This window comes from Sorex araneus, chromosome X, assembly GCF_027595985.1.
Source record: "Sorex araneus isolate mSorAra2 chromosome X, mSorAra2.pri, whole genome shotgun sequence".
In the NCBI taxonomy this organism is placed as follows: domain Eukaryota; kingdom Metazoa; phylum Chordata; class Mammalia; order Eulipotyphla; family Soricidae; genus Sorex; species Sorex araneus.
The window spans coordinates 21,687,216-21,701,527 of NC_073313.1; the positions used below are offsets into that span (position 1 = coordinate 21,687,216).

General features: G+C 43.0%; 1 protein-coding gene across 4 annotated transcripts in view; it reads left to right on the forward strand.

Annotated features, from left to right (window-relative positions):
- MBTPS2 (membrane bound transcription factor peptidase, site 2) overlaps positions 1-14,312 on the forward strand; it is a 60,541-nt gene that overhangs the window by 20,161 nt on the left and 26,068 nt on the right. For 3 of the 4 annotated variants that reach the window (XM_004612238.2, XM_055121638.1, XM_055121639.1), the window contains exon 5: positions 959-1,086. In XM_004612238.2, the coding sequence (XP_004612295.1) occupies positions 959-1,086 (128 nt within the window). Of the gene's footprint in view, positions 1-958; positions 1,087-8,487; positions 12,069-14,312 lie in introns of those variants that run through there. The other variant, XM_055121640.1, reaches the window with a different exon arrangement.

The following is a 14,312-nucleotide window of genomic DNA, read 5'->3' on the forward strand; positions in this document are numbered from 1 at the left end:
GAGCTTAATCCTGGCTCTGGGCTCAGGGAGCACACCTGGCGGTGCTCAGGGGACCATTTGATGTGGCAGAATTGAACCCTTGTCAGCTGCATGTAAGGAAAGAGCCCTACCCACTGTACCATTGCTCTGACCCCTGAAATACATTTTCTACAGTGTCCTTCAGAAAATAATCCAGACGAATGAAAATTAGAATATTCAGTCTGTCATGGAAATATTACCTCTTTTTTGTTTTGTTTTGGGGCTGCACCAGGAGTTACTCAGGACTTACTCCTGGCTCTGCCCTCAGGGATCTTGCCTCGTGGTGCTTGGGGGACCATAACCTGGGTTGGCTGCATGAAAGGCAAGAACCATGTTGGTTGTACTATCTCTCCAGCCCCTTAGCCTTTTCTTTATAAATGTGACTGATTTGAGTTGCTCAGCTTATTTACTTCTAAATTTTTTTAAGTTGTAAATTTGTTTCAGAATATCCTGTTTTTACAAAACTCAGTTTCCCAGATAAAGAAATCGGTACACTTGTAAAGTTTGAATATATATATCAAACATATAAGTATGAATTTTTGGGGCCAGAGCAGTAGTGCAGTAGGTAGGGCATTTGCCTTGCACATGCCCGACCCAGGTTCGATCCTTGGCATCCCAAATGGTCCCTCAAGCACTGCGTGGATTAATTCCTGAGTAACCCCCAGAGCATCCCCAGTGTGACCCAAAAAGCAAAAATTAATAAAAAAACAAACATATAGGTATGGTTTTCTATATGGGGACAATTTTTTTTGTAGTGTTCAGGGGCTACTCCCAGAAAAGCATGCCCTCGGCGTGTTTAGCTATCTCTCCAGACCCCAGAGAGACTTTATTTGTAAGCAATAGCTTGACTTACAGTTCATAGTTTTAAGATTGTCTACATTATTAATTTGACAAATGTAATGCTAGTAGTAAATTCCTTTTTCTTAATGTGATATCATAGGGAACAAGTTCGCTTCAATGGCTTTGGAATTTTTCTCTTCATCATTTATCCGGGAGCATTTGTTGATCTGTTCACCACTCATTTGCAACTTATATCACCAGTCCAGCAACTCAGGATATTTTGTGCAGGTAATACTTAAATTTCTTTATTCCTCTGCATTGTTAGTGGTTTTATGGAAAGTATATTGAAAATGAAAACAGCTTATCTTTCGATTAATCTACTTGGTAATACTCTAAGGTGGTGGTAGTAGTAGTATATCAGGGGAAGGAGGAATGGGCGCTGTAGCACTGCAGTGTTGTCCCATTGTTCATCCATTTGCTTGAGCAGGCACCAGTAACGTCTCCAGTGTGAGACTTGTTACTACTGTTTTTGGCATATCGAGTATGCCACGGGAAGCTTGCCAGCCTCTGCCGTGAGAGGAATGGGCAGAGGGGTAAATTCAATAGTATGACAGCACAAAAACTGGTGGTGGATGGGTGGGTGAAATATCTTTATGTATAATATACCCAATATTATATAGCATTATAATCAATGTTAATTATAATTTTATTTATTACAAAGAGGACAAAAGCAATTTACATTGTTTTCGTTATCAACAGTACCAATTACTAAGAAAAAAGTGGGAAACTTCACTTTCATTGAAGCTAGTAATGACCAGTCTGTAACCACAAATTATAAAAATAGCTCAGATGAAACAGTGAAATGTACTAAATCATTGGAGAACATAAAGAACCAATAAAATAAAAAGACTTTAGAACTAAGAGAAGAAATGATATGCAAGTTTACATGGTACACTTTAGCACTGTCAGTGTTCAGTAACAAACAGAACCACCAGGAATATGCAGTATAAGAAGAAATTCTGGACAAAAGCTTCATTTGAGCTAAGCTGACAAGACAAATCCGTCACAACCCTGTACCTCTTTAAATGGAATAATAGGGTAATAATGTATGTCATTAGAAATCTTAGACATGGTAAAAAGTAAACTGTTAAAAGAAAGTGTAAAGAGTAATTTCTTCAACTTTGTAGTATCGAGAAAAAGTCTGCTTAAATTTGGTGAATCAAGAAACAGGTTTGAGCTGGAGTTATAATACAGCGGATAGGGCACTTGCCTTGAATGCGGCTGACCCGAGTTCGATCCCCAGCATCCCATATGGTCCCCGAGCACCGCCAGGAGTAATTCCTGAATGCAGAACCAGGAGCAACTCCTGTGCATTGCTGGGTGTGACCCAAAAAGAAAAAAGAAAAAAATATGAAAGAAACAGGTTTGAGTGAATTAAGATTCTAACTGTTGGGGCCTAGGAGTGTCCTGTGCAAGAGAGAGACTTCCAGTTCAATCACTGGCAATGCCCCATAGGCAGACTACAATCCTAGTAGCACCTTTGTTGAAATTTCCAACACCACAACAAAAAGTGTGTAATCACCACAACCAATTGTGTGATCCTCACCCAAGTCATTGCAACAGCAAAGGAAAATGAAAATATTGAGTAAGTAAATGAACAAAAATAAGACAACATAAACTTCTGCTGTGTATGTATAAATGCTATAACATCTTAAAACACACATGATAAACAAACATAAGTTATAGGGGAAGACGGGGTGCAAAAATAAACCTTTCAGGTTATAAAAGTGAAAATTTGAAATGTAGACCAAAGAAAACACCAGGACCAGAGAGATCGCTCAGCAACCTGGAAATACATGCTGTGCAACTTTGCATACAAGAAGCAAGGCTCAGTATCCATCATGGCCTGGTCCTGTGACTTTGGCCAGAAGTGACCCCTTAGCACCAAGCCTGGAGAAGCCCAGTAGTACCACCTGGTGTGGCAAAGAAGAAATGACGACAGCAAAGAAAATATCAAAAAGGGGACAGAGCTATAGCACAGCAGGGAAGTTACTTGCCTTGCACAGGGCCAACCCGGGTTTGACCGCCAGTATCCCATATGGTCCCCAGAGCACGGCCAGGAGTAATTCCTGAAGGAAGTGCCAGGTGTAGCCCCTGAATATCGCCAAGTGTGACCCCAAAACCTATATAGTAGCTAAATTAGAGAACAATATATATTTGTTTTATCAATAACTGTGAGACAATATCACCTATTGAAATTCAAATATGCATTGTTTAATTAAAAACATGCCAGGCCCAGAGAGGTAGTTCAGGATTAAGGCACTTTTTCAGGAAACCAGCCATACTTCGAATCCCTGGCTCCACAGATGGCCCCTGGAGCACTGCCAGGGGTCACTTCTGAGCACAGAGCCAAGAAATGCCCCTGAGCTCTATCAGGTGTGGCCCAAGACCTAAACAAAAACTTAACCCAAGTTTGTGTTGTATAAACAGTATCACCTGAGACACTTCCTTTGTCTGATTTATTTTGGTCAGCTTTATTTATTTTATTGCTCGAGGTCACTGTCATCCCGTCCTTCGAATTGCTCGAGCAGGCACCAGTAACGTCTCTCATTGTGAGACTTGTTGTTACTGTTTTTGGTATATCCAGTACGCCACGGGGAGCTTGCCAGGTTCTGCCGTGCGGGCGCGATACTCTCAGTAGCTTTCTGGGCTCTCCGAGAGGGGCGGAGGAATCGAACACGGGTCGGCCGCGTGCAAGGCGAACGCCCTACCGCTGTGCTATCACTCCAGCCCTTATTTTATTATGTTCTATAAATTTATTAATAGCCAAAACAATCTTGAGAAAAAAGAAGATGGGAGATATGCATTTCCTCACTTCAAATTATACTTTAATTCTATAGTAATCAAAACCAATGAGATAGAATTGAAAGCCCAGAGATTAAACTCTCAGATTTCTGGACAGTTAATCTATGAAAAAGGAGCTGGGTGCCTGAAGTGGAGCAAGGAAAGCCTACCAGCAAATATTGTTTGGGAAAACACATAGCCACTTGTAAAAAATGAAACTGGAACCATATCTCATACCATTCACAAAAGTAAACTCAAAGTGGATTAAAGACATTGAGATAAGAAGAAAACACAGTCACTCTTCAATCTATGGACCTCAGAGATGTCTTCAGTGACTTAATCCACTGGCAAAGATAACAGAAACAAAAATAAATGAAACTACACAAAATTTGAAGACTTTTGTGTGGCAAAGAAAGTTGGCTAAAGTAAAAAGACACTCTGCTGAATGAGAGAAAATATTTACACACAGTACATCAAACAAAGGGATGTCCTCTCCTATGTATGTATGTATTTATATATATATGTGTATATATATATATGTATATATATATATATACACAGCATTCACAAAGCTCAACAACAACAAAACAATAATCCTATCAAAAAGTGGTACGAAGAGATGCAGAGCTTCTCTGAACAAGATATCTGAATTAGGTTAGTAGGCATATGAAAAAAGTCTTCATCCTCTTTTATTATCAGAGAACTGCAAATGAAAGCAACAATGGAGCCAACAAGATAGTATAGCAGGATGACCACTTGTCTTGAACACAGTGAACCCACATTTGATCCCCATCACAACATATGGTACCCCACATACTGCTAGGAGCGATCCCTGAGTACCACCAAGTGTGGCCTAAAAAAATAAAATGATGGGGCTGGAGCGATAGCACAGCGAGTAGGGCATTTGCCTTGCACGCGGCCGACCCAGGTTCAATTCCCAGCATCCCATATGGTCCCCTGAGCACCACCAGGAGTAATTCCTGAGTACATGAGCCAGGAGTGACCCCTGTGCATCCCCAAGTGTGACCCAAAAAGCAAAAAAAAACCACAAAATGATGTTGACAACAACAACAAAATATCGTCTCATGAATGAGGATGGCATAAAAGACTGGAAACACTAGGTGTTGGCAAGGATACCGTGAGAAAGGAACCCTCATCTACTGTGGGAATGTGATCTGGGGCCGTCTCTGAAACAGTATAGAGAGTCCACAAAAAGATAAGAAATGGAGTGCCATATGACTCAGCAATATCACTTCGTGGCACCTAGCCCCCAAATACACAAATGTTTGTTTGAAAATAGAGATGTACACGTACAAACATTGTGGTGCTTAGTACAATAGCCAGGACATGGAAACAACCCAAATGTCCAATGACAGATGAAAGGATAAAGAAGTTGTGGCATATGTGCACAGTGAAATATTATGCAGCCATAAGAAAAAATGAAATCCTGTACTTTGCCACAATATGAATGGAACTGGAACGTAACAAGTTAATAATGATTAAGTCGGAGGGAGAAGGACAAATACCAAATGCTCTCACTCATATGTGGTATATAGAGAATGGAACAAGCAGTGGGGAAGAAAGATCCAACCAGAGATGACATAGGGACAGTGGTGGAGAATCATGAAGAGATAGAGCACTCAGGTGGTGGTGGAGTACAGTAATTTTGTACATCAATATCATAAACTTTAACAATTATAACCATATTACCTAAACTGTAATGTAAAAAAATTAAGGATATCCATCTAAAAACTTGAAAAGATTAAAGGAAGAGCTGGGTGCATACCTCAGCACCAAAGTGCATGCCATTAGTGCATGAGACTGGGTTTGATCCCCAACACCGCAAAACACGATCAAAAAATGAAAGTAAAATTAGCAGAACAGGGGGCAGTAGAGCTTATACAGTGGGTAGTGCACCTGCCCTGCACGTGACAGATCCAGGTTCAGTCACCGGCACCCCACATGATCCCCAGAGCACTACCATACGTGGCCCAAGAACAAACAAAAATCAGAAGATACTATAGATATGGACAGAAAATAAGACTAAAGCATTAAACACGAAATCACTTAATCAAAAGTATCATGCACAATGAAAATGTAAATATTGTGAAATTTATGTTATCAAGTAACCACCAAAACAAAATGAGTACACAAAATGTAATAAAAGGAATATATCTCAAATCTTCATGCATGACAAGTATGGAAATGCAAAATCACAAAACAAAAATCAACAGCTATGTCAAACCATAAACTTAATAGACACTTTTCCGGTGTCTGTGGGACTTATAAAATTTACCAATGTGAAAAAAGTTACCAATGTAATTTAAAAACATTTTAAAATGATAATGAAATATGTGAAGTTCTGCTGAAAGAAAAATATATTGCTTTAGCTTATAAAGCATGAAAAGTAAATCATTGAAGCAGTCTACTGAAGAAGTGAAAGAACTAGAAAGTAGTTAAGAAATGATGAAGTAATTTCTAAAGATATTGTAGGAAATATGTCAAAACCAGAATGGTTACATACAAGAGTTAGTTTGGGGACCCCATGCAGTGGTGCTCAGGGGCTACTTCCAGCTATACCTAACTCTCCTCGGTTGCTCTGGTGATGCTCTCAGGGGCACAGGATCAAACGCAGGCCTCCTGTATGCCTAGTATGGGTTAGCCCAGTAAGCTGTTTCATCATGGAGTTCTCTGAAGAGAAAAAAGATTAAGGAGTCAAAGAGGTAGTACAAGAGTTCTGGCATTTGTCTTGTATGCAACTGAACTGACATCTTGGCACTGCAGGGTGTGGATCAAAACTCTTAAAAGAAAAATATGTCTGAGTCGCAATTTCACAATGATCAAACACCCATCCCTCCACCCGTGCACATTCGATAAAATTTTAAAAATTAAAAAAAAATGTCTATAGACAAAAATAGTCATATTGGGGACTGACAAAAATGTACTTTGTTCATCTCTGAAAAAAATTTTCCCAAACTGGATAATAGTTATTTTAAAAAAGTAATGGCCTAATTCAGCCTGTAAAAGATAAAAGGAAGCAATGTAAACAGAATTTTAAGGATGTAAATTTTAAAAGTTAAAAAAGAATGTCTCTGCAAGTTTCACAAATGGTATTTTTTCAAATCTTAAGCAAAAATTTTTTTCTGCTTAATTCAACTTTAGTATACACTTTCATGTTGCGTAGAAAAGAAGAGTTGATTTATTTGACAGTATAATGCTTAAGAGCACATCTGGTAACACTGCCACTGGCATCCTATTTTTCATCGATTTGCTCCAGTAACGTCTCCATTGTGAGACTTGTTACAGTTTTTGGCATATTGAATATGCCACGGGGAGCTTGCCAGGCTCTGCCGTGAAGGCGAGATACTGTCGGTAGCTTGCCGGGCTCTCCGAGAAGGGCGGAGGAATCGAACAAGGTCCATCGCGTGCGAGGCAAATGCCTTACCCGCTGTGCTATCGCTCCAGCCCAAAAGAAAAACGAAAAACCTTCAGACAAGTGGTATATTAAAGAATGCAAGGACAGGGGCCAGAAAGATAGCAGCTGTTCAGACCTTGCCTTGCACGCATTCAGTCCTCGGATCAATCCCCGGCACCAATGAAGGACCCCTGAGCCCTGCCAGGAGTGATCCATCTCTGACCAAAGAGTCCGGAGGAAGCCCTCAGTCTCTTTGGCTGTGGGTCCAAGAAATAAAAAAAGAATGCAAGGATTGTTCACCACTAGAAAAAAAACCACAATCCTTGAGCCGGAGCGTCAGGATGGTGTGTAGGACGCTTGCATTGTACGCGGCCGATCTCCCTTCTATCCCCGACACTCTGTATGTTTCCCCGAGTCCGCAGGAGCGACCCCTGAGCGGAGAGCCAGATGCTGCCCCGAAACGAAACCAAAAATCAACCATGAAGTGAGGAAATCCTCCTCACAGGGAACATTGAATAGGTATTAAAAACAAAACAAAAGAGCGTTTAATAGTGGCTCGAGAACAGCCCCAGTGAAAGTCGAGATGACTGGATGTGGCCGAAGCAGACGCCACCTCGAAGGCCAGGGCTGTCGCTGGGCCCGCGGCATGAGATGCTGGGAGAACGGGAAGTTAAAGAGCAGCGTGGGGGGGCCCTGCCTCTGTGCCGCCGCACGCGTGGGGGTGGGGCAGCGCGCCGGGCCTGGCAGCGGAAATGGAACAGACCAAAATTCTCTAAGCTGCCTAGCAACAGGCACGGTGCCCACTAGACCGCAGCTCGTCGCCATTGGCCGGAGACTTCCCGCCGAGTAGCGGAGCGTGCCTCTGATTGGCTGAGCCTCACGCCACGGCCCCCTCCTTCCGGACCCCCCGAACCCTGGCGCCTGCCCCCAGAAGCCACCGCGGCTTTCCGGCTCGGCTGGCGGCCGTGTCGTCTCGTGGGCGGCAGTCGTGTCTCGGCGTCCTCTGGTCGTCGGCGTCCTCTCGTCCCTCCTCGTCCCTCCTCGTCGCGTCTGTCGTCGTCGTCTAGTCTGGTACTTGCGCCTTCTTGTCGGGGTTCGAGCCTCCTTTCGTTTGGGGCGACTTTCTTGGGGAGCCCCCCCGCCCCACCCCCGTCTCCGGGGTCGAGGCTTCTGGCTCTCCCTTTCCCGGGGTGGGGGGTCCCCCTCCACCAGCGCCCGCCAGCTTCCCTCTGAGGCGCGCGTGTCCGCGGGGCTGAGGGCTTCTCGGGCCGGCCCCCCTCGCCCCCCTTCCCCCGTGGGCGCGGACTCGCCGCGAGTCCCCCGAGCCCAGACGCGCGCCTGCCCCCGGGGCTCGCCTCGGCGTCCGCCCGAGGAACTCACGTTCTCTCCCCCTCCCCCCCCCCCGCCTGTCTCTTGGCGCCACTTTCCAGACGGCCACCTGCCCCCGCGAAGCCTCCGGCGGAGAGCCCTCAGCCATGGCCGACAGCTCGGGCGCGCCCAAGCCCTCCAAGGGCCCTCGCCTCATCCACCCCGACGGCGCGGCCGCGCCCCTGCAGCTCACGGTGCCGCAGCTGGTGCAGCTGGAGGCCCTCCCCGTGGAGATGGTGGCGCGGGAGATGGTCGGGGAGTACGGCGATCTGAGCGGCAGCTGGATCTACGGCGGCCACCACCACCCGCCGCTGATCGGGCTGCAGCCGCTGCTCGGCAGCTGCCCGGGGGACAGCGACCAGGAGCTGGTCATGGTGCAGACGGAGGAGGAGGTGGTGGGCTACTCGGATGAAGACAGCCTGTCCAGCAGCAGCCTCGACCACCAGCTGCTGATCCCGGACAGCGCAGAGTTCATCTACCCGATCCTGGCGGCCCTGCCCAGCTCGCCCGAATCGTCCCCCGTCAAGGGCGGCCGAAACGTCAACCCGAGGCGCGGCCCCAGCTGCTCCGCCAGTGCCGCGCAGGGCAGCAGCAGCAGCAGCAGCAGCATCTCCGCGGCGGCGGCGGCGGGCGGCAGGAAGTGGGAGCCGCCGAGCGAGAGCCCGGGGGTCAGCACGTGGTCTTCGACCGACGGGAGGAAGAGCGAGACGGTGAGCCGCCCGCCAGAGAACGCATCTGCAGAGGAGGGGAGAGAGAAGACGCAGCCTTCGTCCGCGGTCCCGTGCTTCGACCTCTCTGATCCCAGGGAAATGAACAGGTTTACTCAGATGCTTGCCACCGAAGTGAAAGAAGAGAAGCCGCGGGCCGTGCCTTGCCCTCAGCAGGACTGCACGAAGATGTTCAAAGATGTCTCATCTATGAGAAAGCATCTGCACACCCACGGCCCCAGAGCACACGTCTGTGCAGAATGTGGCAAAGGTTTTGTGGAGAGCTCCAAGCTAAAACGTCATCACCTCGTTCATACCGGAGAGAAGCCCTTCGAGTGCCCGTTTGAAGGCTGCGGGAAACGGTTTTCCCTGGATTTCAACTTGCGCACGCACCTGCGAATCCACACCGGAGACCGGCCCTTCGTCTGCCCTTTTGATAATTGCAAAAAGAAATTTTCGCAGTCGACCAACCTGAAAGCGCACCTCTCAACACACAATAAGAAAAAATAGCTCTTAAAAATCTGTCTTAAGCTGGGGATATGTTTTCATGAATGGGGTTAGAAATGTCTTTCTTGTTTATAGTTTATAGTTTCTAAGAGTTTTCAAGGTGATTCTAACCTAACTACTTAAGAGTCATGTTTTTCGATAAAGTAGTAAAGAAATAATTTAATTGTAGAAACATTTATATAAGATAACATTGTCAAAAATGCATTCTGTTCTGTAACGCCACTTGAAAACATGGTGTTTTTTAAAATTTATCCCCAGCAAGAGACTTTCACATAACTTCACATCAACGGACCATTCTTTATACAAAATTTGCACTTTAAAATAGGACTTCATTTTCTATTCTATAAATATGAAGTTGACCTATTATAATATTTTTCTGTATTTTCTAAATGTTATGTTTATACTTTTAGCAATGTGTATATTGATTTTGTGGCTTTCCTGGAGGTTGATATTTTTAGTAGATTTTTCTTCAAGAGTTAAATACATATGGGAAGTATTTTCAGTTCAAAGAAAATTCGTATAGGTTTTATGAACCTGTCTTAGTTTTGGATATAATCTAAACAGTCAGCACTTACATTCTTGAAGTATTGTCTGGTTTTAAAAGTTAGATTTAGTTTGCTATCTTGATTGTAGTTTAAAGAATGAACAGTTACCACATATATCTGTAGTATTTTATGGGCTAAAAAAATTTTGTAGGTATTTATCAACCTAATTTTGGTTGCATTGTAAACAGTGAACAACTATTCCATGCCTTAAGCATATTCTGTTTTTCAAAAGTTTACATAGGCTTTGTTTTCTATCTTAATTTTATTTTATGGGGAACATTTTACATATTATATAGTAACATCTTTACTCTAAAAAGTGAACAATTATTAGTATTACATATTATCACCTAAATTTTCCCCTAAAGAGGAACAGTTTTTACATATAGTGTTTTCTGGTGAAAGTTGTGTATGTTCTATTTACCATCTTAACTTTGGTGGTAGTCTAAATATTGAACCAAAAAAATTGTAAAAAAAAAAAAACAAAAAATTTTAAAAATTAAAAAAAATGAATAGTTCATATGTATGTGAAGTTTTTAAGTTATATTTTAAACCAAACGGTGATATGCATAATGAAGTAATTCTTACTTAGCTTTATTGTTATATATTTGTTTTATGAATTTTCTGGTTTAAAAAAAGTGTTACGAGGTTTGTTTACTTTCTTCATCTTGATCCTATTCAAAAGTAAGAATTTATGCATATGTGCCCTAAGTATTTTCCTGTTATCTTAAAAAATGATACCAGCTTTTTTACCATCTTTGTTTTAACTATATTTTAAAGTATAGGCAATAACATCGAATTTTCCAGTTAAATAAGTGATACCAGCTTTGTTTACCATCTTGATTTTTATTGTATAAAACAGTATGTACAATTATTACGTACTTGACCTAGGTTTTTTACTGTAAAAATGATGCCAGCTTTGTTTACTATAATTTTTATTGTCAATAATATGAGGTTATTACATCTAGGTTGTGGTATTTCCCAGTTAAAGACAGTGATACTGGTTTTGTTTACCGTATTCACTTTGCTTATATTTGAAAGTATGAACAATTACATGTGTGCCTTAGCATTTTCCTTTTTAAAGTAGTGATACTAGCTTTGTTTATTGTATTCAACAGCATGAACAATTGTTACATACATGTTTTTTGTATTTTCTGATTTAAAAAATTACAGGTGTTTTGTCACCTTAATTTTGGTTTTATTCTGAACCGTGAACAATTTTTACATATATATCTTGAGTGTTCTCTGGTTAAAACATTATTTAGGCTTTGTTTACCATCTTAAATTTGCCTGTATTCTAAAGAATAAAAAATATATATACGAATTGGTCACTGGTTAAACTTACATAGATTGTATTTATCTATTTTGGTTATAGTAGAATGAACAATTACATACATACATGCCAGTATTGGGGTGTAAAAAAGATATATATGTTTGCTACCTTAATTTTGGCTATATACTAAAGAATTACCCTAAATTTTGTTATGATCCTTGATGTTACATGTTTGCATAGCTCTGTGTTAGCTATATTGCATTACATACTATTAAATAATACATGTGACTTTATAGTACTGGTAGTTTAAATCTTTCTTGGTGTATTGTCCAAGAATGCTGCCAGGTGCTGTTATTTAGTGTAATTCTTTTGTCCTTCAGTAAGAGTACTGCTCAGTTTAGACTGTTGTGCATATATTTACTTTTTTAGTACTCTCTGATCCCAAACAACTGGCCAAGTTTACTCAAATGAAAGAGAATAGCCTTCGACCAATTCCTTGCCCCATAAAAGCTGTGTGAAGATACTCGGAGTCATGTATGATAAAGCATCTGCACACCCACAGTCCCAGAGTACATGTATGTGCAAAATTATGTAATGTAAAAAGCAAAAATAAAGTAACCATTCTAAAGAAAAAACCTGCAGCTTGCCTCTACTATAGCTAGAAAGTAGAAAACGGAGAAAGTGTTGCTGGTGGGTAGAAGCCAGGGATATTGGTAAACATTCCACAATGCAGAAGATAGTCCCGGCTATAAATATTATCTAGGTCAAGTGCCGTTAGTGCCCTATTGAGAAACCCAGCTCCAGAGAAAGTAAAAGCTCTAGCAGGTTCCCTTGGTGTGCTTTGAAACAAAGATCACTAGACAGGCTGCTGCTTAAACAAAAGAAATGTGTGTTTTCTGCCATTCTCATTTCCACTTCACTCCGTGCAAACCTGAAATCTTGAGGGGTGATCTGATACCAGAGCAGCTGCCTTCCTGGCGATAGGTAGGAAGCTGCCCCGAGAGTGAATGCATTGGTGCTGCTGCGTGCTCCCCAGATAGTTATTGGAAGGAAAAGCCATGGCTGTGTGGAGGTGTCCTGCTAAGGGAGAGGGTGCGGGTGTGTGCTAGGCAGTCTTGGCCTTCCATCATGTGGAGTAGGAGGAAAGCTGAATTTAGCACAGAATAATGGTGTCAGATCTAATCAATAGCGGCAGATTCTTTTGTAAAATGCCTTAGAACTAGCAACCTTGGGGACAGGGTAGGCATTCCCAAACAACTTTGGCAAAGTTCTGGTGGCTATTTTTTCCTGTTTTAATTTTGTTTTTTTTCCCCTCCTCTTCCCTTTGTTGCTGTTTTGATGACCAGGGGGTCTCACACACACACACACACACACACACACACACACACACACACACACACTTGATCATGGGGCTCGCCATGTGTCACATCAGATTGCAGTGCTCCCACACTCAGCCTTGCGCACAGGCTCACCAGGGCTCATACTTGGTTGCGGCGCTCATCTGTGTTCTGGTTGTAGTACTTGCTGGGGGGGGTCACTGTGGTGCTCACACACATATTCACCAGGAGTTGTCGATCCTTGGCTGTGTTCACTCCCACTTCACTGTGCACCAGAAACCACTTAAAACAACAGAGGTCCTAGACTGCAAAATTGCTGGAACTGCACTAGGCCTAAATAATGCACCAGGCGTCAGGGATCAAGCAAAGTTGCAAGGCAGGTAGGTGCATTTAGCCACCCCTCATTTTATGTTTTGTATTTATTGGTTTGGAGGTCACATGGCAGTGCTCAAGGGGCCTCACAGTGCCTTAGGCCTCTAGCATTCTCTCCAGCTCCTTAAGCCATCTCTCTAGGCCCTGATTTTTTTTACTTTATTTTCTGGTTTTTTTCTTTTAAGTGGAGCGAGGAAAGCAATACAGGAAACTGCAAGTGAGCCTCTTTAATAATCTTGAACAGTGGAAGGCTTACTATAAAGGAAATATTTGACTACAGGAAAATTAGTGGAACTGTAAACCAAAACAGTGGAGGAAAAATTAGAATTCTTCCTCTTACAAAGGACCAAGTTCTTAAGTGTCACTATCACTGTCACCGTCATCTTGTTGCTCATCGATTTGCTTGGGTGGGCACCAGTAACATCTCCATTGTGAGACTTGTGACTGTTTTTGGCATATCAAATATGCCACAGGTAGCTTGCCAGGCTCTGCTGTGTGGGCGAGATACTCTCCGTAGCTTGCCGGGCTCTCTGAGAGGGGTGGAGGAATCGAACCCGGGTCAGCCACGTGCAAGGCAAATTCCCTACCCACTGTGCTATCGCTCCAGGACTAAGTATGTATTATAAACAATATATACAAATTAGTAAGCAAAAATCAGTAAAGAGAAAGATAAGTAGGGATATTGTATAAGAACAGTTCTTAGAAGAAATCAAAACAGTCTTTTTCAGGGCCGGATCCATAGTACAGTGGGTAGAGCATTTGCCTTGCACACGGCTGACCCGGATTCAATCCCCGCAATCCCATAGGGTCCCCGAGCACTGCTAGGAGTAATTCCTGAGTGCAGAGCCAGGAGCATCGCTGAGTGTGACACGAAAGCAAAACAATAAATGAAATTATTTAAAAAAAAAACAGTCTTGGGGGCTGGAGCAATAGCACAGCGGGTAGGGTGTTTGCCTTGCACGCGGCTGACCTGGGTTCGATTCCCAGCATCCCATATGGTTCCCTGAGCACTGCCAGTGGTGATTCCTGAGTGCAGAGCCAGGAGTAACCCCTGTGCATCGCCAGGTGTGACTCAAAAAGCAAAAAAATAAATAAAAATTTAAAAAGTCTCTTTCTATTTGGGGCAGAGAGGCCTGCCCTACAGTGCGT